The 26,771-nt window shown below is 39.5% G+C and overlaps 1 protein-coding gene across 2 annotated transcripts in view; it reads right to left on the reverse strand.

Moving 5' to 3' along the window:
* The window catches only part of Diaph1 (diaphanous related formin 1), a 94,603-nt gene that overhangs the window by 17,518 nt on the left and 50,314 nt on the right, over positions 1-26,771 (reverse strand). For both annotated transcript variants that reach the window (XM_055622539.1, XM_055622538.1), the window contains one exon: positions 105-203. In XM_055622539.1, the coding sequence (XP_055478514.1) occupies positions 105-203 (99 nt within the window). The remainder of the gene's footprint in view (positions 1-104; positions 204-26,771) is intronic.

A 26,771-nucleotide genomic window follows, 5' to 3' on the forward strand; every position in this document is an offset into this window, starting at 1 on the left:
CTGCCTGGCATAGAGTAGGAATTCAACAAGAGGAGTTCCACATGGAGGGACTGTAGGCTTGGAGAAATAAGTTCCCACACGCTGGGATCACAAGGATTACTCACAGAGATTCTGAGCTGTCTTTGAATCCAGCACTTTTAGCTCTTTTACTTTTTTCTTTTGCACAGATTTCTTTTCTTCTCCACCTTCTTGATCCTTCTTGGCTAGTGAGAGAAATTAGAAAAACATGATTAAGGTTAAGCCACCTTTGCACATCACTCAATTATACCTGTCCTGGCAGAATGGCTGTCACCTCCTCTCTTATTTTAACTGTCTCTCCACTGTATTCCTTCAAGGCTAATCTCATTAGCCACTCTTCCTTAACTAAATGCCCCCACAAGAATATCTTTTCATTTCTCCAAGTCAATAATGCTTTTCTCCTTAAATAGAAACTGCCTAGAGGGAGCAGCTCACTCTGTCGAAGAATCAGAGAGTAAATATTTTAGGTACTGTGAGCCATATTGTCTGTCTTAATTTTAAAAAATTATTTTTATTTTACTTTATGTGTTTTGCCCACATGTCTGTCTGTGCACCACGTGTGTGCACTGCTCCTGGAAGCTTGAAAAGAAAGCTGGAGTTACAGACAGTTGTGAGCTGCCATGTGGGGAGTTGGAATCAAACCCAGGTCCTCTGGAAGAGCAGCCAATGCTCTTAACTGCTGACTCATCTCTCCAGCCACCAACCTCTGTCTTAACTTTTCAGTTCCACTACTGTAGCATGAATATAGCTGTCCACCAGCACATAAATGGTATGACTGTGTTCCATTAAAACTTCATTCACAACATTCTATGATACAGCTTACTAGTCCCTATGCTAAAAGTTTCCTACAGTTACCCTTTTGTAAAAGCTTCATTATCTTTCAAAGTCTACCTTGAACATGACTCTTCCTATAAAAATGCTTAATTTCTCCAATTCCTATGATCTCTTAATCACTGTGATCTCTTAACCAACTCCAGTGATCTTTTAATCACCGCTGAATTTGAACAAGGTGTAACGAACCCCTTTCCTCCCACACTCTTTACTATTCAAAGAATATATTCATCCCTTTCCACGAAGTCATCCTGAATTAATGTACCCATTCTCTGCTCTGATAACTAATTTTCACTCTATTTATGAGCTGTACCTTATTTAATTTTTCAATGGTTCTTGACATATATGTAACATGCTGATTTTTTTTAACCTGTGTTCCTTTAAGAGTGGAGATTCGTTCATCTCCTCTTGATTTTGAGCTTCAGGATATAGGTAAGACATTTCATTATTATTTCTTCAACAGCTAACTATATAGCAAAATTCACTAAAAATTACCAGCACTGGTTCCTGAGGAGGGCTAGGCAGTGCATAAAGGAGGAAGAGGAAGGAGGAGGAGGAAGAGAGGAGGAGGAAGGAAGGGGAAGAAGGGAGAGGGAGGAAGAAGGAGGAGGAAGGAGAAGGAAGGAAGGAGGAGGAAGAAGTAGGGAAGGAAGGAGGAGGGAGGAGGAAGAAGGAGGAGGAAGGAGAAAACAGGGACTCTACTGTGTAGACATAACTGTATAGTATAAAGTGGGATCAGCTTTTGGGCATACAGAAATAGCTCTGAAAGCCAAAAAATTAACAAAATCAATGCTACTGAGTACCAGAATGGGTCACTTGAGCTCAAGAGCAGAATACTTTCAAACACTGTTTTGATTGTTTTTGAGACAAAATTTCACTAAATACCTCTGGCTGATCCTGACTCTTACTCTGTAGATCAGACTGGCCTCAAACTTTCAACAATCCTCCTGCCTCTGCCTTCCAAGTAGTATGATTACAGACATGTACATTAATGCCTGGCTATAACATAAGCCCATTTTATACCACTTGATAGACCATATACAGAATATTGTATATGGGAAAATGTCACTCATCCCTTTGGCCTAAGAGTTCCAATATAAGACTATGTTAGCTAGGCATGGTGGTGCACACTTAAAATCCCAGCACTCGGGAAAGCAGAGGTAAGTGAATCTCTGTGAGTTCAAGTCAAGGCCAGCCTGTTCTACAAAGTGAGTCCAGGACAGCCAAGGCTACAGAGAGTAACCTTGTCTTAAAACAAAACAAAACAAAAAACAACAACAAAAAATAGAAATAAAAATGTTAAATACATGAAGATCCATTACTTCAGCAGCAACTTCCTGAGAATTGATAGTGGGCAAAGAAGACAAATTAATAAAATTAAGGTAAGAATGTGTTTTCATTGTAATAAAGTGAAACAGACCAAATCTGCCAATAGATGACACATTATGTTGGATAACAGCAAGTGCTGTGAAAAGAAAACAATCAAGCAGGGAAGAGAACCAGGTTTGTTAGGAGATTGATGAAAACTTTAGGTGAGTGGCTGGGGAACAACACTGAAAAGCTAAGATTCTACCTTCAGGAGGTAGGGAATGAGCCCATGTGAGCTAATCTTGGCTATCAACTTGACTACACATGAAATACAAACAAACAAACAAACAAACAAGCTCCTGGGCATGTCTGTGAGGGATTTTCTTTTCTTCTTTTTCCTTTCCTTCATTTTTTTTTTTTTTTTGGGGGGGGAAGGGCAGAGCGGGAGGCCGTCCTGAGAGCCCTGGCTGTCTTGGAACTCACTCTGCAGATCAGGCTGGCCTCAAACTCAGAGAACCACTTACCTCTGCCCCCCATCAAAGGCATGTGACACCATGCCCATGTAAAACAGGATTTACATTTTATATTTCCAATCTTTTATGTGTAGGAATTTATGTAATTATATGCACCATGTAAGCACTAAAAAAAAAAAATCAACAAAATGTTAAAATAGTATAAAGCTAAAATAGTAATTCTGTGGAAACATGTCAAGTGACTGAAGAAATTTCATAAACAGGTATGATATATCAAGCTAAGCAATTCAGAGATTGGTTAACTCTTGCTTAAAGTACTGGATGGTGTGCTGGCTAGTTTTATGTCAACTGGACACAGGGTAGAAGCTTGGGTCATTTGGGAAAAGAAAACCTCAGCTGAGAAAATGCCCCACCAGCTTGGTCAAGTCCGTGGTGAATTTTCTTGATTGATGATTGGTGTGGGAGAGGGCAGCTCACTGTGGGCAGTGGTACCCTTGGGCTGATGGTTCTGAGTGCTGTAAGAAAACAGGCTAAGCAAGCCATAAGGAGCAAGCGGTGTTCTTTCAATGGCTTCTGCTCCAGTTACTGCTGCTAGGTTCCTGTTCTGGCTTCCCCTCACTGGTGGACTTAAGAGGCCGAAAGGTAAAATAAGCCCTTTCCTCCCTAAGTTGCTTTTGGTCATGGTGCTTCATCACACCAGTAGGAATCCTAAAGCAGATGATAAATAATTTAGATCAGCACATCTACTCAGTCTGGTGGTATTATATGAAAGCAGCCACCCACAATGACTATTTGAATAGATGGCTGTGATCCAATAACACTTTATTAATAAGAGAAGCTGGCCATAGTTGCTGATTCCTGATCTAATCTCACAGTGCTGGAACAAACTGCCTTTCCAGTTCAACAATTAAAGAAAAAGAGATCATGTATTTGAGAAAGATCAAGGAGGGTACATAAAAGAGCTGAAAGAGAAGGGTACTGATGTAGTTATACTGTAATCTCAAAAAGTAAAAATTATTAAATTTTTTTCCAATAATAACAAGAAATTAAGATGGTCCGTAGGCAGCCGTGGGCTGGTGAGATGGCTCTGCAGGTAAAGGCACTTGCCTCCTGGATGGAACCCCGTAGTGGGAGGAGAAAATTACTCTCACAAGTTGTTCTCTGACCTCCACATGTGCACCACAGTGCACGCACACTCCTCCCCATACATGATCAAGTTTCAGACAAAAGATAATCTGGTTTGCTCCCATGACATCAAAAATATTTCAATATAATGAAAAAAATTTAAAAAGAAATGACAGATTCAAAGGAAAATTATCTAAAAATGCTAGTGTAATGCTCAGAAAAACCACCCTGAATACATGGAAAAGTTACTAAGAAGTGGTGGCTTGTTCAGGGAAGCAAACAAAATACTAGAGTACTGCTTCAAGATAAATCTGATGGCTTTGTGGGGAAGGAGTGATCTACTTTCTACCCAAAGTAAGAGGTGCAGTATGGCTTCCCTCATTAAGCTAGGAATTCCAAAGGATTCATCTTGGGTGTAAATGTGCCCTGACTTCTCTTCATGACGGACTGCAAGCTGTAAAATGAAATAAACCCTTTTCTCTTCACATTGGGTTTGGTTGGTATTTTATTTTGGCAACAGAAAGTAACCAGGAGAGAAACTGGTACCAGAAAGTGGGACTACTGTGATGGACCTGGCCATGTTGTTCTCAAGACTGCAGAAGGATTTTGAAGCTAGGGGCTAGAAAAATCCACTGAGTAATGAGAGAAATGCAGATTGTGGAGACCTGACTTGTGATGTTTGGAGGGAAGTTTTAAGTCCCTTTAGACTCTGCAGGAAACTCTGGTTCCTGTTTAGCACCACTAAGGTAAAACCTTTGCTTTAATGTGACAACTGGTGCTGGTTGGCAGAGCCGAAAAGTCATCTGGACTAAGAGACCAGAATCACTGAGGTGAAATCCAGGAAATATTTCCTCAGGGTCAGCACACAGAAGCTGTGGTCCAGGAGTCACCCATGCTGCATCTCAAACTAGCAGCTAAGCTTGGCAATGTGCAAGTGTCCTAAATGGTATACGTATGGAAAGCATGAAGACCATGAGTGAGTTCCAGATGTCAGACACTGAGCTATTTACACTGTTGACTTTTGAGTTTACTTTGATCTGACTGTAAATGAACCCTGGCTCATCCTTTTGAAATAAGTATATAAATTTCTTTATTTTACAGAAACCCATAGGTAAGAGAGACTTTGGATTTCTAAAGGTAACTTAGATTTTTAAACAGCTGGAGTTTTCTACAAGACTATGGGACTTTTAACAGTGTGTACTATATTATGATATAATGTGCTACCCTAGGAATAAACAAGAAAGGAAAGGCTATGGTTGAATAGTGATGCATCTGTGTGTAAAGTTGAAAAGGGGTCAATTGTGCTGGTCAGTTTCTGTCATTCTGACACAAATCTAGAGTCATCTGGAAAGAAGGAACCTTAATTGAGAGATCAGCTCCCTGAGAGTACATGCAAGCAAGTCTGTGGAAGCATTTTCTTTATGAATAAATGATGTAGGAGGGCCCAGCCCAGAGTGGACAGAGCATTACTAGGCAGGTGGTCCTGAATGGCACAGCAAGAAGCTAAGCAAGTCATAAACAGGAGCCAGTAAGTAGCATTCTTCCATGGTCTTTGCTTTAGTTCCTACCTTGACTTCCCTTCCTGATAGATTGAACCCTTTCCTTCTCAAGTTGCTTTTGGTCATGGTATTTATTATAGCAATAGAAAGCAAACTATGACAAAAAATGGTGAAAATTACCTTCTTTATTAGAGTACAGTAAGTCAAGTGTGCATGTTGTCTAGGCTATCCACTAGAATATCCACTAGAAGGATAGCAAAAAGAGAAATGAAAAACAATAATTAAAAAATTTAAAAATCTATAAGAAGGCAAGAATGAAATAGAGGACATGAAACAAGAAAATAAAAAAGAAAATTAATAGTGGTATGGTACAGACCAACTCTAAAAAATTAAATGCATTTCTTCAAGAAGATGAAAATCTGTCAAACATACTAAATATGCACTCCTTACAAGAGACACATGTTAAAGACATAAACATATACCAATTATAAGAAATACCAGCCAAAAAGAAAGTTTTTGCTGCTAGATTACTATCAGATAGAAATGTGTTGTCTAATAACTATAAGCAAACTAATTTTATATGATACAGGACAAATCCGTTAGGAAGACAGAATACATCTAAACTAAATGCATTAAATAATTTAGTTTAAAATATAAAAAGGAATTTTGACTGCTCTAAGAGGCAGTAGAACCTCAGAGAACGGAGTCTAAAAATGAGACAGACTAAAGTCTCATGCAATGGCCAACTTTATTCTGAACACCAGCCAGGCAACTTATACTCTGATGGTTAAGAAGAATCACATAAGTACAGTGTTTATGAGTTCAAACTGTCCACAACCAAAAGGACAAGTCACACATTGCAAAAACATGTTTTTCCAAAGAGGCATATGATGACAGCAGCAAGCAGTAATGAATATCCACTACACCTAAGAGGAGCAAGAAAACACATTTCAAGTACAATTCTGTGTTTTTTAAGAAAGTGAAGTCCCAAGACTCTTGTTTCCTTGGAGTTTTTTTCAGAAGCACTCAGAATTCTCCTCATACGACTCCATTCTTTGACCATGTTCCAACAGGAACATCCAGATGAATTAAAGATAGTGAAAAAAATTAACATCCTTTGTATAATATCTATCAAAACAAGCAACCATTTGAAAATGCTAACACATGACTGCAATTTGAGTACTCCAAAGACTAAGGCAAAAAAGACTGTTAGTCCAAGGTCAGTTAGGGTTTTTCTGTGATGAAACATCATGACCAAAAACTTGGGGAGGAAAGGGTTTATTTCATTCATGTTCACCATCAAAAGCAGTGAGGGCAGGAACCTGGAGGCAGGTGCTGAGGCAGAGGCTATGGAGGGGTGCTGCTTACTTACTGGCTTGCTCCCAATGGCTTGCTCAGCCTGCTTCCCTCTAGAAGCCAAGACCACAAGCCTGATAAAAAGGCTAAAGAAATTAGGAAAATAACATCCTTCACAATAGCCATAAGATACAAAATATCTTGGTGTAACTCTAACTAAGCAAATGAAAGACCTGTATGACAAGAACTTCAAGCTTTGAAAAAAATAAATTGAAAAAGATATCAGAAGATGGAAAGCTCTCCCATGCTCACGGATCTATAGAGTTAATGTAGTAAAAATGGCCATCTTGCCAAAAGCAATCTACGGATACAATGCAATTCCCATCAAAATCCAACACAACTCTTTGTTTATTGTTATTCTTTCAGAGACAGGGTTTCTCTATGTAGCTTTAGCTGTACTAGACTCACTTTGTAGACCAGGCTGGCCTTGAACTCAGAGATTCACCTGCTTCTGCCTCCCTGAGTGCTGGGATTAAAGGCATGCGCCACCCCTTCCCCCACCCCATGACCAACTCCAACACAATTCTTTATAGACTTTGAAAAAACAATTCTTAACTCCGTATGGAAGAAAAAAAAAAACAACTCAGAATAGCTAAAACAATCCTGTACACTAAAAGAACTTCTGAAGGTATCAACATCCCTGATCTCAAGCTGTACAACAAAGCAATAGTAATAAAAATCACATGGTATTGACATAAACACACACGAGCTGATCAATGGAATTGAATTGACAATACAAAAGTAAACCTACCACCTATGGACACTTGATTTTTGACAAATAAGCCAAAACTATATAATGGAACAAAAAAAGCATCTTCAACAAATAGTGCTAGTCTAGCTGGATGGCTGCATGTAGAAGAATGCAAATAGATCCATATCTATCACCCTGCACAAAACTCAAATCCAAGTGGCTCAAAGATCTCAACATAAAACAAGATACATTAATTCTGACAAAAAGAGAAAGTGGGGAATACCCTTGAACGCACTAGCACAGGACACAACTGCCTGAACAGAACACCAATAGCTCAGGCTCTAAGATCAACAATTAATAAATGGGACCTCATGAAACTGAAAAGCTTCTGTAAAGCGAAAGACACTGTCAATAGGACAACGTAGGCAGCCTGCAGAATGGGAAAAGATCTTCACCAACCCTACATCCAACAGAAGGCTATTATCCAAAATATACGAAGAACTCAAGAAATTAAACAGCAACAAACTAAATAATACAATTAAAAAATGGAGTAGAGCTAAACAGAGAATTTTCAACAAAGGAATCTTTAATGGCCAAGAAGCACTTAAAGAAATTTTCAACACCCTTAGTCATCAGGGAAATGCAAATAAAGATGACTCTGAGATTCCATCTTAAAAACATCAGATTGGCTAAGATAAAAAACACAAGTGACAATTCAGGCAGACAAGGATGTGAAGCAAGAGGAACACTTCTCCATTGCTGATGGGAGTGTAAACTTTTACAACCACTTTGAAATCAATCTGGTGTTTTCTCAGAAAATTGAGAATAGTCCTACCTCAAAACTCAGCTATACCACTCCTGGGCATGTACCCAAAAGATGCACCACCATACCACACGAATACTTGTTCAACTATGTTTATAGCAGCTTTATTCATGATAGTCAGAAACTGGAAACAACCTAGAAACAATGGAAACAATCCATTTCTCAAATGAGCAATGGATAAAGAAAATGTGGTGTATTTACACAATAGAATATTATTCAGCTATTAAAAACAATGACATCATGAAATTTGAAGGCAAATGGATGAAACTAGAAAAGATCATCCTGAGTAAGGTAACCCAGATCCAGAAAGACAAACATGGTCATAAAATACAGGATAACCATGCTATAATCCATAGACCCAAAGAAGCTAAGAAACAAGGAGGGCCCAAGGGCCCTCCTTGAATTTCACTGAGAAGGGATAATAAAAAAGGTATCTGGGATGGATGGAGGAGGGAACCTGAGTGGGGGAGAGAGTGGGGAGGGGAAGAGGAGGGATCAAGTGTAAGGAAGATTGTGGGAGGGAGAACTGGGAGAGATAACTGGAATGGGAGTGGGTAATCTCTGGGGCAAGCTCGAAATCTAGGATAATGGAAACTCCCAGGAAACTATGAGAATGACCGTAGCTGAGTCCTAGCAACAGCGGACATGAAACAGTCACCCCCATAAGCAGGGAGGGGCATAGCAAACTCAGCCACACCTACAATTTTCCCTGCCTAGAAGAGGTGCAGAGATAAAGAGGGAGGAGAAAATGAGGAAATGGCCAGCCAGTGACTAGCCCAACTTGAGTCTCATGCCATGATAGAGAGCCTATCCTTGACACTATTAATAATATTCCATTGTACTTGCAGATAGGAGGCTAGCATAACTGTCATCTGAGTGGCTTCACCCAGCAGCTGATAAAAACAGATGCAGAGATTAGGTGGAGTTCAGGGAATCTTGTGGAAGAGGGGAAGAAATGATTAAAAGAGCCAGAGAGGTCAAGGATGCCATAAGAAAACCTACAGAACCAGCTAACCTGGAACCACAGCAGGTCATAGAGACTGAACCACCAGCCAGAGAGCATGCATGGGATGAACCTAGGACCCCTACACAAATATAACAAATGTATAGTTTAGTCCTCATGTGGGACCTCTAACAGCAGGAGCAGGCGCTGTCTCTGACTCTGTTGCCTGCCTCTGGATCCCTTTCCCCTTACTGGACAGCCTTGTCTAGCCTCAATAGAAGAAAATGCACATAGCCCTACAACTTGATATATCACGGCTGGTTAATATTCATGGGAGGTCTCCCCATCTTGGAGAAGAAAGGGAAAGGACATGGGGAGAGGGGAAGTGAGAGGGAGGGACTGGGAGAGGAGAGAGGGGAAGCTCCTATTGGCATGTAAAGTATATACAGTAAGGAATGAAAACACACACACACATACACACACCGGCAAGGAACCAAACCAAAATGGGCTAGGCCCTAATTGATCATTAATTAAGAAAAATGCCTTACAGCCAGTTTTTATGTAAACATTTTCTCAACTGAGGCTCCCTCCTCTCAGAGACTCCAGCTTGTGTCAAGTTGACATAAAACCAGCCAGTATACAAATAAATAAAATCAAGCCAGATGTGGTGGCCCAGGCCTTTAATTCCAGCAGAGGCAGTTCAAGGGAGTTCAAGGCCAGCCTGGTCTACAAAGTAAGTCCAGAACAGCCAGAGCTCTGTTCCACAGGAAAACCCTGTCTTGAAAAATCCAAAATAAATAAACTAATAGCTAACTAGCTAGCTAAAACCAAAAGACAAAAATAGGAACATATTTAATAAACATGATCTAAGTGATACAAAAATAGATAAAAATGACAAAATACATTTCTGTGTATAGATAGCATATAGCACAAAATTTACCACATGGTAGGTGAATATCAAGCCTGAACAAATTTCAAAGGATTGCAATCACCGCAATCATTCCAGGTATGTTGCCTAACCATGGAAGTATTGAGCGGGAATTCAGTTAAAAGGTAACTAGAAAACTCCCAACTATTTGAACATTGAACAAAAATCAAATAACTATGGAGGCAAGCAGAATATCAAATCAGACAATAGAAAATATTTTAAAAGAGATGAAATCAACATATGACATGGAACAATGGAACACATGGAAATCAAAAGTGCAATGGTGGATTTAAACTCATATGCTTCACATAAGTATGTTAGCTAGAAACAGATAACATGTAATTAAGATGAACTGTATTGCCAAGCAGCATTAATCCAGGATTTGGGAGCAGAAGCAAGGGGATCTGAGTTCGAGGCCAGCCTGGTCTAGAGAATGACTTCTGACAGCCAGGGCTACACGGAGAAAAACCCTGTCATGACAGTCTTCCACACGCTCCCCCCCACCATCAACTGTATATGTATCCCATGTCTTTTGCTACATGATATACCTTCTGGCGGCATGGGAACTTTGTCAAAATCACCAGAAGGCCAGCATCAGATACCGCCATCAATGGATCAAAACCCTCCCAGCACTAGAATAATCCTGGTTCTTCCCACAAGACTATGAGACAAGATTTAAATTCATACTCTGTTGAGGTTTCAATGCCAAATGCCTGGCACATAATACATATTCACTGAATAAAGACCAGAACTGTCAGTTGGACTTGTTTATAGGGGGAATCTATTTAGGGCCAGTGAGATGGCTCAGTGGATGAGCACTTGACCTGTACTGTGAGGACCCGAGCTGGGATTTCTAGAACACACATAAACGAAGACTTGGTATCAATCAGTATGTAATCCCAGTTCTCAAAAACAAGCTGAGAGGTGGGGACAGGAGAAGCCTCAGAAGTCTGCAGGCCAGCCAGACTGACATAAACACTATTGAACAAGAACAGATTCTGGCTCAAAAAAGGTAGACAGTTAGGGCCAACACACAAGGCTATCCTCTGAGCTAAGGTGTTTGCTTAAACACATGCTCATTTGCTCATTTTCTCTTGTTCTCTCTCTCCCTCAGAGACACATGCATGCGCGCGCGCGCGCGCACACACACACACACACACACACACACACACACACACACAGATTTAAAAGAAAAGAAAATTACCTGGGTTAAACACATAGAAAGTAAAAAGGGATGAGAAAGTAGTTATACCAGACAGTATCTAACTAAAAGGAAGTTGAAGTTGCATTAACAATAAACAAAGATTTGTAAAAAATCAAAGTAGGAGAGATATGAGTGCTTTAATAATAAAATGGTATACTTTGTTAAGCTGTAAGACTCTGGATTTGAGTGCACCTAAAAATGCATCTTTAATCATAATCCTAAACACCAAACACATATAACCTCAATCTAACCACAAGGACATATCAGACAAATCCACTTTGTTATGACAAGTTAATATAAATGAGGGCTGGGTCCATTTTTTACTGTGACTCCTATTAAGCTTCACCTCTCCCTTTCCATTCCATGTTGTACATGATAGAAAGGGCAATGATCAATATTTTCTAGGGCCTCTACCACAAAAAAGAAGTTTCAAACTATGCCAGGTTTGTTTATGTGCAGGAACTCCCATCTTGGCTGCACCTCTAACTAAAATAAAAGCCTAGTACTGTCCCTTTTCCTTGCTTTCTTCTCAAGAAATAGTAACCCCCACCTCCTTCAAGTTTCTTTCCACAGTCCAGGCTGGCCTGGAATTTACTATAGGGGAACTGAAGGAACATATACTATAATGCTTATGACACTGTAAGGGATAAAGAAAACTATCAATTCCTAAAGATCAAGATCATAAGAGAACCCACCACCATACCATTAGCTTGGTATCCTCAAACCTAATCCCTGTAAACTATGAATAAAAAGCTTATGTAGCAAAAGGGACTGTGTGGGCATGAATAATTTAAAGATCTTGAGATGAGACTAATATGAACTATCTAGGTAGTTTCAATTATCAAAAGAGTAAGAGGAAGACAGAGGGCAAGAGTCATAAATGTTAAAATAGAAGCAGAGGTCTGTGAGAGTTGAAGATTCTTTGCTGTGTCTTTCAAAAGAGAAGAAGGAATGAAGAACCAGCCTGCATCCAACTTAGGCTTAAAGGCCATTGTAGAGTAAAAACTAGGCTCATTCCTATTTATGAGTAAACCTCTTTCTCAAGGATTAGGTCATGCTCCACCTGTAACCTTAGCTACAAATAGTTTTATACTTCCTATTCCAGGAATGGCACTCATGTCTTTGTTTCAAAAGTTGTTTATAAACATCCAACCATTGCAATCCTACCAATGTTTCAAAAGATTATATGACCACCTTGCTGTGACTACCTTGTTACAAACACCTTGCAATCATGTTTGTTTCAGAAGGTCATTATGACTAACTTGTCATACTTATGTTTTGCTACTGTAACCCCACCTATTTTGCCCACCAAATCCTCCAATTTGGAAAACTCCTAACCCTGAACTCATCCACACTCACATAAATCAAAAAGAAATCTTAAAAAATAAAATTAGAATGAGAACAGTAAAATTTTCAGTAAGTAAAACACCTTAACACAAAAATATTAAAGAATATTAAAGAATATTAAAATCAAAAAGAAATCTTAAAAAATAAAATTAGAATGAGAACAGTAAAATTTTTAGTAAGAAAACAGTAAGTAAAATACCTTAACACAAAAATATTAAAGTATTAATAAAGTACATTCCTAAACAAAATAGCAAACTCAAATAATCAATCATGCCGTAGTTTTATTTTATGGTATTTAAGATTTTTCTTTTTTTTTTTTAAGGAGTTCAAATGTACTTAGTTAATACATTGTACCACAATCACAGATTAAGGGAGATAAATATGCAAAGGGCATAAGATCAAGTGCATCCAACAACACTGTCTGAAGGGTTTAGCTAAGACAGTAAAGAAAGAAGGAAAAAAGTCTAAGTACTGGGAAAAAAGAGACAATCCTCTTTATCATTTAAAGATGGTTGCTAATGTAAAAAAAAAAATCTCAAAGATCTATGAATGAATTAATAGCAAACAACAACAGCAAAAAAAAATTAAACTAGGATAGAAATATAAGTATCTAAAATTTAATTTCATAAAAGTTGATGGAGCAGCAGGCCAAGGAGATGCTTCAATGCAGATATCCATACAAACATAACGACCCGAGGACCATTCTTCAGAATCCACATAAAGCTGGACACAGTGTATGTCTGTAATCCCAGCTCTCCCATGAGGGAAGAGAGGTAGAGACAGGAGAATTCACACAAGCTTGAAGGCCAGTTAGTCTGGTACAAGCAGCAATGAGCAAGAGACCCCATCTTAGAAAGAATGGAAGGCGAGGTTGGACCTTTAAGGTTGCCTGAAGCCCTGGATTCAGTCCCTAGGACTCTATAAACCACACATGCACTGCAAAGTTGAAGACTGACAATCCCAAGCTCTTTACAAGAATATGTTTATAAAGACTTGATTTTTAAAAAATAACTCAAATGCAAACCAAAGAACTAGAGAAGACACCTGGAATACAAATAACTGACAACAGATTAATATTTAGAATATATAAGAAATCCTTTTATTTGTAATCATCACTATTATATAACCCTATATATACTGGTAACAGAGGCTAACAACACAGAACAGACAATCATAAATTACGTGCCTTCTGAACAGAATGATTTACAAAACCCAGTAACCATTAGGAAAGATATCTTGGCAAAAACCAACCAAATAAAGACAGCCTGAATCATATTAACTCTTCAGCTCCAATAACCAATTTATAGCAGATATAGAGAACAAAAGTGCACACTATGGTTAAAAAAAAAAAGTACAAAATCCAGAGGACAGAACTCCATAAACCAAGGACAGAGCTTTATGGCAGATGAATGCCAAGAGGAGAGGGAGCGGGACAACTGAAAACCACAGGCCAACAGAAGAATGAAATCCTGTCATCTTCAGCACTGACTGAATGAAATAAGCCAGACACAAAAAGACAAGCAGAGTATTTAATTAAAAAAAAAAAAAAAAGATATTACCTGAAAATAGAAGGTGGTATATTAGGGCCTGGTAAGAAGAGAGGGAAGAGGGGAGAGAGGGGATGATGTTGAGTGAGTATTACGAATGCACAATATATGTATGGAAATGCCACAATGAAACCCATGAATACATATAACTAATATGTGCTAATAAAGGGAAAAACATAGGCAAATTAAGTGTTCATAAATGTAAACTTAATCAGGATATCAGTTTTTCCAGGAAAGGTCTGTCATAGCTCTAAGGGCCTCCAGAAAGTACTGGCACATAGTTTATAATGGTCTTCACTGAATGTACCATCCCATGTAGTTTTTGTGTTTTGCTTTATGTGTGTGTGTGTGTGTGTGTGTGTGTGTGTGTGTGTATGTATGTATGTATGCTTGTTTGTTTTTCAAGACAGGGTTTCTCTTTGTAGCCTTGGCTATCCTATAGACTTGCTTAGTAGACCAGGCTGGCCTCAAACTCACAGAGATCTGCCTGCCTCTGACTCTGGGTGCTGGGATTACAGGCATGTGCCACTGCGCCAGGTAGTGTTCTACTTAATAGCAAGAAATTAAACATTAGAAGAACCAAAGGATCATCTGAAAGGAGGAGCATTGGGGGTTGTATTTTGATACTGATTGCTGGCCCCCAACATCTAGTTAATATCTAGATAAACCTATCCTTGTTATATAAACCTGTCTAACACATTATACCTGATTGGTTGACTAAAGGCCTAAAACTTAGACAGGGAAGAATGGGGTAGGCTTGGCTAAGGTTCCTGGGCTTTGGGTTCAGGAGAATCATGGGAAAAAGATGAACAGGAAGAAAGGAGGAAGGAGGATGCCATGATGGGTTAGCATGGAGAAGAAACCACATAGGCAAGGAGAAAGGACCCCAAGAATGCGGTGGAGGAAAAAAACACCAAATATAAGCAAGTATTCATGAAGTTATGGATGGAAGAGAGCCCAGATAAGGATGATTAAGGTAGATGGCACTGGATGGGGCCTGGGAAACGGATGGTGAGGTCATTGAGATAGCATAGGTAGAAACATCTGCTCAGCCCAAGATAAATTGGCAATTATAAAATCTAACAGGTACCTGTATCTTATTATTTGTGACAGCGGGTTAAACCATATTTCCGCAATAATTACAACAACAAAGGAGAAGGAGGAGTGGTTGTAACATGAGCAAAAGCCTTTCATTATTCAAAGTACTAATGTACAGCAAACAACGGCTATCATTGAGATATAATAATAATAATAATAATAATAATAATAATAATAATAATGGCAGAGTTCTAGGTAAGAGATGGAGGCATGACCAAAGAGTGTGGCTGGGTTGTTTACAGATAGAGAGGGATAGACTTGAGAACTATGGAACAAATATAATCAACAGCCTTGGTACAGACAAGTACTGAATTGTAGTTAGTGGTCTGCTTTCTCAAAGCGGGGCTGTGTGGCAGCCAAAATGGAGTTGGTGGCCGAATTGGAGTGCATATTGCTGTTTGGTGCTGAGTCTGAGCAGTGAAATTTTGCCTCCTGGCTCTGGCAGACATGGGTCTAATCTAAAGCTCAGTGAGTGTCTCAGGGACTTTCCTACAGCGGAGAGCTTTGACCCTAAGAACCAGATAATAAACTCCGTGCAACCATGGAAGCCAGACAGCAAATTCTGTGTAACCTTGAGTGAATCCTCGGATGCTTTTGCCAAGTGAAGTTGCTGCCATGAGAAACTGCTTGTAATTTGCTGCTATATAAGTGCTGGCCTTACGATTAAAAATCGACACCTTGGTCAGAGTTTAGACTTGGTGTCTTCTTTGTGTCGCCCTGCTCTCTTCCCCCCAGCCCTCACTAGGGTGGTATTCAAGTGTTACTGCAGGCCAGTGACAGTGCTGAGCTAGTGATTCTGAAGATAGTTAATGTACTGTCAGAGTGAGCAAACAGGAAGATATGCTGTAGAAACAGGAGCCAAGTAAAAGAACCTGTGATGTTGGAAGTAAGGACAGTGGGTACTCTGGGTTGGGGTTGACCAACTGTCAAAGAAAGGGTGTTTGTGGGGTACACAGGTCTTGGTAATGTTCTGTTTCTTAATCTAGGTATTAATGACATAGATTTAAATTTCACTATTCAAAATTTATTGGCCCATACACATATGATTTGTATACTTCAACAAAGACATAATTCCATCTCACCAAACATGCTACACATTCAGCTCAGGCAAAGACTACAAGAGAACACAGATAAAAAAATAATCTGATTTGTAGAATATCAGCATGTAAGATTCTAAAACTGTTATCCACCAGATGCTATGGAAAAAAGCACAGCTTTGAGCATCACATGACATATACATACTCATATCCTTAGAGAGCTAGTCTTGCTTCAGCTATGACACTGACTCAACATAGGCTTAGACAACCAGCAGTAAAGTCACAACGCAGAAGAACCCACACAGCACTCCTACACACCTGTCACCTTCCCAGCATAGTTAATGGAACATTAACTATGTACACAAGTATTAACATAAAGCTTTGTCAGGACTTGGGGATCCCAACCTTATTTTATCTACGGTAAGGACAGATGCCCACAATAATCACACCTCCCACTAAATGGTAACAGCTCAGCAAAGAGGGAGAAGGAGAAAACATGTTTACAAAGATGACTCTTTGAAACAGCAAGCACATGAGCATGTGAGCGCACACGCACACACGAGACTGATATCACTTAGCTGGCTTCATGTTTACAGCTCTTGCAGCCCTGACCTCTTTAGTTGATTCCAAGTCCTTGCAGAGTGGGACCTACAACTTCCAAGCCTGGTACAAAGAACAGACTTTATAGATGCCCTGCTAGCTCTGTCAGTAAGCCAGAACCTACAACGTCCGTACTGTGTCCTTCCCTACAGCAAAGGGAAGGACTGTCAGCTATGGCTCAGAAGATGACAGTCACTTATTTCAGAAGGTGAGAAAGAATATATCAAGCAAAAGGTTTCATCGCATTCACCTTTGAGTTAGTCTTAGAAATCACCAAAATGAACATGGGGGTGGGGTGGAAATGCAGTCCGAAAGCTATAAAAAAAAAAAAAAAAAAAAAAAACCATAGAATTACCATGTGTTCTCTGTAAAATAGCTCATCAAGTAATGTTAACTTGTAGTTCTTATCAGGCAGATATTTAAGTACAAGCAGCATCTGGGAGGAAAAGCTATGTATATGAAATCCTCCATCCCACGGACAGTGTTAACAGTGGGTGTACACACTGTACCAAAGCTTAAAAGGTCTGCTGGAATTCCTAAGAAAGTTTATGGTTCATATTTCCATGGCTATGGTCTCTAAACTTTTCTTAAGACTTCAGGTGGTATCAGGTTTTCTTGCCAGAAAAAACAGAGTCTAGCCCTTTCTCCTGCAGGCAGGAGAGACTTAATCTGATGAATCCTGCATCCTCTTTAATAGATCCTTGGGATGTCCTTTAGTTCAAAGGTTCTGCTCTATTAAAGGAGAGTCTAGCTATGTACATTCTCAATCCCAACCTAAGACAGCTTCATCTTTCCCTTTGTTAACTATAAATTATAACATAAAAATTTAAAGATGGTGCAAGATATACTTTCGTGAAAACATTCTTATGAAATCTAGTGTCATATGCATTGAACATTCATATTTAAAAAGGAAACAAAAGCTGAAAAAGATCGTATATCTACCACCCAACTATAGTTTGTAAGCTTTGCTTTTGTTTGCCTCTAATTCAAATAAACAAACTGATAACTGAGAATAACAAAAAGATAACTGAGAAATTTAAATGCCACTTAATGATATAGCAAATAATTTACATGTGATATGCGACGTGCACATTTCTCTGGCAGATATTCTGAACTACTTCAGGTTTAAAGACAAGCTCAGCTAGTGTTTACCAGTAGTGAGTGGCAAGAAGAGGTTGATTCAGGCACATAAAACAAGAGTGCTTTAAACTGGGTAACAGATATACAGGTATGTACTTTTTTTTTAAGATTTCACTTATTTTTAATTATGTGTGGGGGTCCGTACATGACTGCTGGTGCCTGTGGAGGTCAGAGGCTTCTGATGCCCCTGGAGTTGGAATAACAGGCAGTTGTAAGCCACCTGACATGCATGCTAGGCACAAATTTGGGAACTCTGCCAGAACAGCAAGTGCTGAGCCATCTCTCTAGCCCATATTTTTGAATTCTGAAAAAAAATCACGAATGTTTTATATGACTCTTTTTATACATACATGCACATTCAATTAAAAACATTTTAAAAATAAGGAATGTTTTCTGGATTTGAGGATAACTGGGTTTTTTTCTTCCCCCAAGTAACTATCAAAACCACATAAATGCAGACTTAAAAGTCTAGCTGAAGACGGGTTATGCTGCCTGGTGTCTCAACAGTCAGCATCCTGTTATTGCTAGCTGGCATCGACTTGGTTCTTTGCTCAGCTGGCAGGGACTTACAGCATCGATTGCTCAGGATGCAGACGAGCAGCCTGCAGCAAGGTGTGTCCCTGGTGAGCCACTGCTGAGTAACAGATTCTGCCTATAGCTCTGCCTCAGCCCGTCGTTCTCCCTCCTCCAATCAGACTCCTCCTTGCCTAGCCCTTTTTATTTTTCTGCGTCACCAACACAAAATGGAGCTAGCTGGGGGCAAAACCAATCAGTCTAAAATGGCTGAATGCATTTAGGGAGTGCCATGCAGTGACAAGAAGAGAAAGGGCACCCCCTGCTGTCCAACACAAGGACCCCATTTTTTTCCTTTCTTGATTATTCTGCATCAAAATAATCCTAAGAGGACAGGTCATTTCAGTTATAACCCTGGATATCTATATTGAGTTCAAAGTTTAAGGAGCAGAAATTAGGGCACAAAAAGGAGGCAGGGATTTTTTTTTTTTCAATCTCTGAGAAGAATCAAGGCACAAAGTGAGCAGACCTGAGTCACAACTATTGCTCAGTCATGGTTAGAGAGAATTTCTAAGAGCTCACAGAAAGGCAGGAAGTCCTTCTATAGCACACTGTCCCCCAACTTTAACAATGACATAATGACCCCAGAATCCCACAGCTATCGCCATCACTTCCCCAGGAATTCCTGTTACTGGCTTCTCTCAATGAAGACCACAAACAGGAAACGGAGGAGTGGGAGTTGCCCGACATCTGGGAAACTAGAACTGCAGGTGGGAATGAGTAAGTGGGACAGAATAAGCAGCTCTGGGAAAACACCTTTGAGGAACAGACTGGCTGGAAAACCAGTTACATCCCCACAGCTAGAAGGTGCAGGCTGTTACAACGCAACTCCACCCAACATTATTCTTCACTCCTTTACTCAGGAGAAACACTACTTTCTCTGCCCAAGATAAGGCACTGGCTTCTATTCCACAGGGAACAACACCCTTCCTTGAGTAAGTCAGACTGTGACTAAAAGAAAAAAAAGACCTGAAAGGAAGAAGTTAAAACATCTGCAAATAGATGGATCTCCATCACTAATGGTTTCCAATACTTATACATGCTATCTATCCAATGTCTAATGTGAGATAATGGTAGTAGATAATGGTAGATAAACATATGAGCACAGAAACATCACAGGGCATTTTTAAAAAGTAGAGCATGAAGTTTGGGATATAACATATTTGAGGCCCTGAATTTGACTTCAAGCAAATATATAATAAAAACTCTGGTGGAGAGCCAGATGTGTGAGTATATACCTTTAATCCCAGCAGTCAAGAGCCAGAGGCAGAAGGGTCACTACAAGCTCAAGGTTACCCCGGTAAATACAGTGAGACAAGTGAGGTGACTTTGGCACCACTGTAATCTCTTTCAAGAACTAAGATCTTTATAAAAGTCATGTTGTCCCAGGCACATTTGAAAAGCTAGAGTATCTTATGATATACCTGAGAAACAATAACAAAACTTCTGTGACAGTAACATAACATCAAATCACTAAGCACACCCACCATATAATAGGCCATCCGTTAGGCTGCACACGGACTAATTCTCGGAGTCCAGTCATGTATTAATGAGATACTATCCATTTAGGGAATTTTCAGTTCATATCCCTTATAGTTAAATCTACATAGGGAAAAAAAACCCCAGCACTTTAAAGCCATTTATAAGTATTCACCACAGCAGGGGAAAGCAGCACGCCATCTGAACAGCAGTTATCCATGTCCAAGGGTAACCAGACACTGACCTCTTGACCAAATATATACTCACTTGTTAAATCCCACAGAGACAGGTTATTGTAGAAGTGCAAGCTGTGAGAATAAGTAAGACAAACCAGCAGAAATAGATGAACTCAAAAGACAAAAAGAAAGCCAGCCAAACTCCTAAGCACCAGATACAGAGACTTGGGCTGAAGGGGGCGAGAGAAAATGTGAAAAAGCAGCAAAAAAGTAGAGTTGGGAGTTTGGGTACTTCACAAATACTGTGGGTACAGACACTACAGCCATGGAGCTTCTCACACGTCCTTTCCCATCACAGCCAGAACAGTGACTTAGGGTGTGTGGAGAGAGCTCTGCTTGGGTGTGGGTGGGGAGACTGGAAGGACAGGCACCTCCCCAAGCAAGGTTTCTGCATGTCAGACACGACTAGGATAATCCAAGGGAATGGTAGGCTAGGGCAAGTGAAAAGGCATCAAAAACAAGGCATTAGGTATAAAGCACTTTTCCTTTATCAGAAGAATATGGGGAAAAACAAATATCCCCAAACAGAGTAAGTCCTAGCCACTTACTATCATCTAAACATTTCAGCATGTACCTTTAAAAGACATGGCTTTCAAAACACACACCTACCATTATCTCAGTAATTCTGTCTTTAATGTAAAGCATTTTATACAGTATATTTGAATCAGGATTTGTAAGGGCCATAGTACTGATTGACCTATTTCTAAATTCTGTTCTAACCTATATATTGTCCTACATCTCATTTTCCCCTTGACATGTATCTGTGAAGAAACAAAGACACTGCTCACTAATGAAAAAAAAAAATCAAAGGACAATGGAACAGCAGCAGAAAGCGTCCTGAGAAGATACACTGCTTTCTTGCCACTCAATCCCTTTCAGCAACAGCTAAATTCTGAATGCAACAGATCTTAAGTCACAGTGTGGGATTCACTTGCTATGAAGTTTTAGTAAGTGAGGGATGGACATATTAATTCCGTGGTCAGGCACAAACTAAGCTAGCACATACAGGGCATTATTACATAAATGTGAGAGGTCCTATCTGACAGTAAACAGGCAGCTTGTGCTTAAAACAGAAAAAGGAGGGCAAGCAGCCACATTCTTTTTTAGGTGTTCCAGGGTAATTTTATCTCTGCCACTTCACCTACACACACCTAAATACAGAGCAAACTGCAGATTTCTACACCACTCTGTAACAAAGGATTCTAGAAATACTGTTTCATTAGGGCCTCAAGGGAAGGGAAGTAAAGGGGTAGAAACAAAACAAAGAGACAGATGGAGTAAACACCCAGCCCCCAGCCTGAGTCTGCTGCAGCAGCTGCTGGTTTTCATCATATTGCTGTTTTGTTTTTTTCCTTCTTTGTTCCAGAGCTGGAAGCCAGGAAAGGGTGGAGAAGGGGAGGGGATGAGGGGCAGGACGTCATCAGCGTTACTGAAAGTCAGCTGATCTTCTCCTCCAATCCCGAGAATCTGACCTCACAATCTGGAACTTGAGCCAAAATGGCTCAACTGCGCACACCCCGTGGCCAAAATAAAAAATGCAAGCAGAATAGGAAAATAAGGATATTCTTGGAAGTACTTTTTGCAGGTTTTCTTGACAATAGGAATGTGTATTTGTATACACAAACACACACAGACCTAATCTAACAGATCTAAAAGAGAACTCACTGATTCTTACAGAGTGGTTCCACTCCACTCTGCAGAAAAAGGTCTCTGCATTTAAATCATGTTTCCTCACCACATGGGATATCTTGGAAAAAAAAAAAAGAAAGCTTTTTTATTGGAATCTGATTTTTCCCACCCAAAGAGAAGCTAAGTTAAGTAAAACCAGTCAGTATGAACAGTGAAGCAACTGCTGTTGCATGCTTTGCTGAACTCTGCTCTGTAGACAATAAATGGACTCAAGCACTTCTAGAAATTCCTTGTTCGACCACCCAGACTAGCCAATTTTCCTTCAAATTCTCTTCTCCTTATAATAAAAAAATAATATTACCACATTATCATAAATACATTTACAGGAAAAACTCTAGTTAGAACACTTAACAAAAACCTAATATTCTTAATAGCATTCTAGCACCTGTCCTTTTATTTCTACATAATTTCCCTGTAAAAACAGCTGTAAGGGTATCCATAATTTGCTTCTTGTTTCTCCATGAGCCTCCTGTGTCACAAACATTCTTCTTGATTATAAGAGTCTTAAGATGGTACAATTACAGAATACGAAGTTCTAGAGCAATTTATCGGAAGGACAAACGTTCACTTGGGGAACTCTAATTAAATGCAATGGGCCACAAACAGAAAGACATGAAAACAGAAGGGGGCTTTGGGGAAGAAGAAGGAATTCAGCAGGAAAGGATGAGTGAGAATGACGCAGGGGAACGTAATCAAAGCACATGTGTAATGAAACTGTGAAAGGCTAATTTTTTAAAAAGGAACAACTTAAAACTGAGATAAAAGCAAGAAAACAATGAGATGTGCTAGGCCTCTTCCTTGGAGTGCCACACTCCACCATGGAGTAATCCTTGTCTCTGCCCCTGCCTCAGTATCACACTCAGGTGACAATCTGGAAATCCTCCTGGCAGAAAAATTTTGGTCTCTTGTTTCCACACCATGATGGCTGTAAGGCCTTAGGACGAGCTGCTGCACATTTATATAGTTGGTGTCTGCAGCAACTCTGAAGACAGTGTATTATGTAAGAACAAGAGGCCAAACACAAGCTGGAGCTGGAGCAAAAGCAAACATTATTTTAGTCCTCTACTTTCGTTATATTCTTGTGTCCACAATAACTCTTAAAATTTAAGTGACTAAGATTTTTTACACAAAGAATCCTGAAAATAAAGTATAGGATTGCATAGACAGGCTATTATCCTTTTGGTCAACACAAGAAGGACAAGAATTCATATTTGTATTTGCTTATAATTGCATTTTTAAAACCCTAAAACAGAATTAAAACTAAAAACCTGATTCTATCTAGAGGGTGGGAATGGGAAAATGGAGTAAGAAGCTAAGTAGGAAGGAGGCTGTTTTGCAGGGCCTTCAGTTACTGAGATGACTGTGCTACTCATGCTAACTGACATGTACACAAACAAAGGCCCCAGAGCAAGCACTCCTCAGCAGACACACTCTCACAACTTGCTGCTGTTCAGTAATAGCAAACGAGATACTTCAGACGCAAAAATTCTGAAAGAGCTTAAGGTTAAGTAAGAGTCCTTCAGATCAGTGTGCTTTCCCAAGGCAACAGCTTTGGGCTCTAGTAGGTAGCAAGAGGGCCTCATACTACTCTCTTCTTTCACAGCCCAGTTCTACCACACTTCCTGGAGAGCGTGTTCTTTCTCACAGCATCTCTGCTTTCTGACTCCAGGTGTCCGCAGCAAAGAGCGTAGCCTAACTTGCTCAGGAGCTATGCCCACAATGCCTCAGCCTTCTCCTTCCTGATTTCCTCCTCTTTCTACAACTATTCTGTTGCACAAAGGTGATGACATCCATCTCTCCAAACTACCCGAAAGTTTCCAGCTACTTCACTGACACCAGGGAATGTCAAAGTATCTTTCTGCCATGTTACTATAATCTGAAAGGAAGGATGGCAAAAAAAAGAATTTTATGAAAACAAGTGCCTCTGAAATAATACCTGTCAGCAGTCAGTAGAAAATGAACCTCTGTTTCTTTTAATTAATTTCATACTATCCCCTTAAGGACCAGGGGTATACATTCTGATACAGGCTATAAGATGTTAATAAAATAAAAAGTGGAGAGCAGCTTCTAGATTGTGGCAGACCATGGGGAGCAGAACAGAAAATGAAGAGAATACCAAAGTAAGCACCAAGCCAAATTACACAGAATGTGTGCTAGAATGTATGCTCCACAGCACTGATTACCTATATTCTCTAAAGGTAAGCTAGGAGCTCTAGTTTCAACATGACTCTCATTAAATCTTTATGCACACTAAAGACTGAGACTAAACACAAATGGACATTTAAATAGAATAATGGCATCAAAATGGCAGAAGCTTGGGCTATATTGAGCTTCAGAATAAATGATCAAAGTACCAGCAATACACTGAAGAGGTCTTTCTTCCTTTTGAAACCCAAATGTTAGAGGATAACTTGTGTTTGAATAATTGTTTCAATTTGTGTTTATCTCTAATATTGTAACATAGGCACATACCAAAGTTTAGATGGCCAGAAACTATAAAAATGGAATTACTTTGAGACAGTAAAGTGTTTTTAAAAATATAATATATAACCATTCGATAAATTCTAATATGTTTGAAGTAGCTCTTCAGTAGAAACTGTGACAGAAACTGATTATGTTGCAATACAGTCATACATATATATCTAGAGAATTACCAAATTCAGGCAACAAGCCTCCCTGTAAGCCTTCTGAAAGGAATGCTATAATTTCATGAGGCTATCAGACCAAAAAGAAAAAACTGTTCAGCCTTAAGATTCCCAAAGAAAAATGGTATTTCTCTTAAGAACCTAGATTCTAACTGCACACAGAGAGAAGATCCTTCTGTAGAAAGGTAAAGTCTGACAGGCAGCAATCTTGCTCTAATTTTACTGATCACCCCGCAAATAAACCTCCTGGAAGGCAGAGGGCAGTATTGTAGCAGTTTGTATCTGTCAAGAGCTGCGGGGAACCACTCTCTAACGTGACTGCATCACAACCAGGCGTAACAATGACACATCAAAAATAAGAGAGATCCATGTGCCACCTGGTGGCGAAAAGGAGAAGAGCACTGCTGCGGCCAGATTTCCCAGATCCCAGAAGTTTAGAAGGAATTAAAGTTAATATTACCTTTACCGGATGACACTTCCCTTACATCTCCACCAGGAAATGCATCAGCGGCCTCTAAGTAAAAGTTACAAACTTTCCCCCTAGTTTTAGCTCTTAATCTCCTAAGAACTAGCTGGTAAGAAAGCAACAAGTTTTGTCTCACCCTTGGTACTTAAAATAAAGTGGACAAAACCCAACTCAACTCAACCAAAAACAGCAACAAAAGAGATAGGAAGTTGTCAAAACAAGAATCAGAGGTTCAGAATGAAAGGTATCTCTGTGCTCACCAATCTCAATGTATAGATGAGGAAGAGCTGACACATGAGGGAAAACCTCTGGTGCAATTTTATGAGTAGAGATTAAAACAAGATGTATTTTCCCTCGTCAGAAATTCTGATTTTTATCTATTTATCTATTTATCTATTTATCTATTTATCTATTTATTTATCTATCTATCTATCTATCTATCTATCTATCTACCTACCTACCTACCTACCTACCTATCTATCTATTTTTTGAGGCAGTGTTTCTCTGTGTAGCCCTGGCTGTCCTGGATCACTGTAGACCAGGCTGGCCTGGTTGTACAGATTCCATGCCTCTGCTTCCTGAGGGCTGGGACCAAAGACATGAGCCAGCACCGCCAGGCTTCATTTCTTATTTTTTGGTGGGAATATGAATTGGTACAAACTTCACCTTTCAGAAACCACTGTTTAGAAATATAAAGTATACAACGCATGATTCTGCTGTGGTAATGTTTGTAAAACAAAATACTGAAACAAAATTCTCAATGAGGGACCAGTTATACGTAAAGCTTTTATTTATTAATCATGACAGAATAAAACTGTCCATTTGAAATAATCCAACAGGCAAAATAAAATGTTTAAAAAACAAGGCAAATTTATGTATAATAACATCAAGAGATGGTAAGGAATGTTATACAAAATGTAGAACAGTATTTACCATATGGAATTTGTTTGCTGTACTAAAATGTATACACTTTTGCTATAATTGCTCCTTAATATACAAATAAAGTTGTTTGAAGTTTCCCTTCTTTTTTTTTTACATCAACTAAATTTGAATTAATTATGTAAGTAATTTATGCACATAAAAGGTTTGGCTAACCATGGTCACCTCAGGGAAGACGAGAGACAGTTATTTTCAGGTAGTCAACATATTTGCAGCAATGACAGTTAGTTATTCAGAACTGCCTTTGGACAGGACCATAGTAACAGAAAAGACGAGATGGGGGCATAGCTTTGGAAAGTTCCTGTTCTGATTCCTTCAATTTTCTCTATGGAGTACTGGGCCTTTTGAGCGAAAATGTGTGAAATTAGTAATATGAAATGGAGTAGATTAAAAATGCTTAAAGGGAGCTGGTGAGATGGCTCAATGGGTAAAGGTACTTGACAGCAAGTCTGGCAATGCAAGTTTGATCCTCCTGGACGCACATGGTAGTGAGAATTGACTCCTGCAGGCTGTCCTCTGATTCCCACAAGTGCACCATAGTACCTGTGTGCTGCGCCTCTACCCACATTAAATAAATGAAATAAAGAATAAAAACTGAAAAAAAACAAACAAGCAAAAATCCAGAAATGCTTAAAGGTCAGTGTAGTAGTGTGTGCCAGCCTTGAGGAGACTTTGAGTTTGAAGTCAACCTGGGCTGCAGTGTAAGGCTAGATGAGACTACATTATGGAGTTCAAGGTCAGCATGGGAAACATGAGCCCCTGTATCAGAAACCAAC

The sequence above is a fragment of the Psammomys obesus genome, unplaced genomic scaffold (genome assembly GCF_907164565.1).
Source record: "Psammomys obesus unplaced genomic scaffold, mPsaObe1.curated_primary_1811, whole genome shotgun sequence".
NCBI classification, from domain to species: Eukaryota; Metazoa; Chordata; class Mammalia; order Rodentia; family Muridae; genus Psammomys; species Psammomys obesus.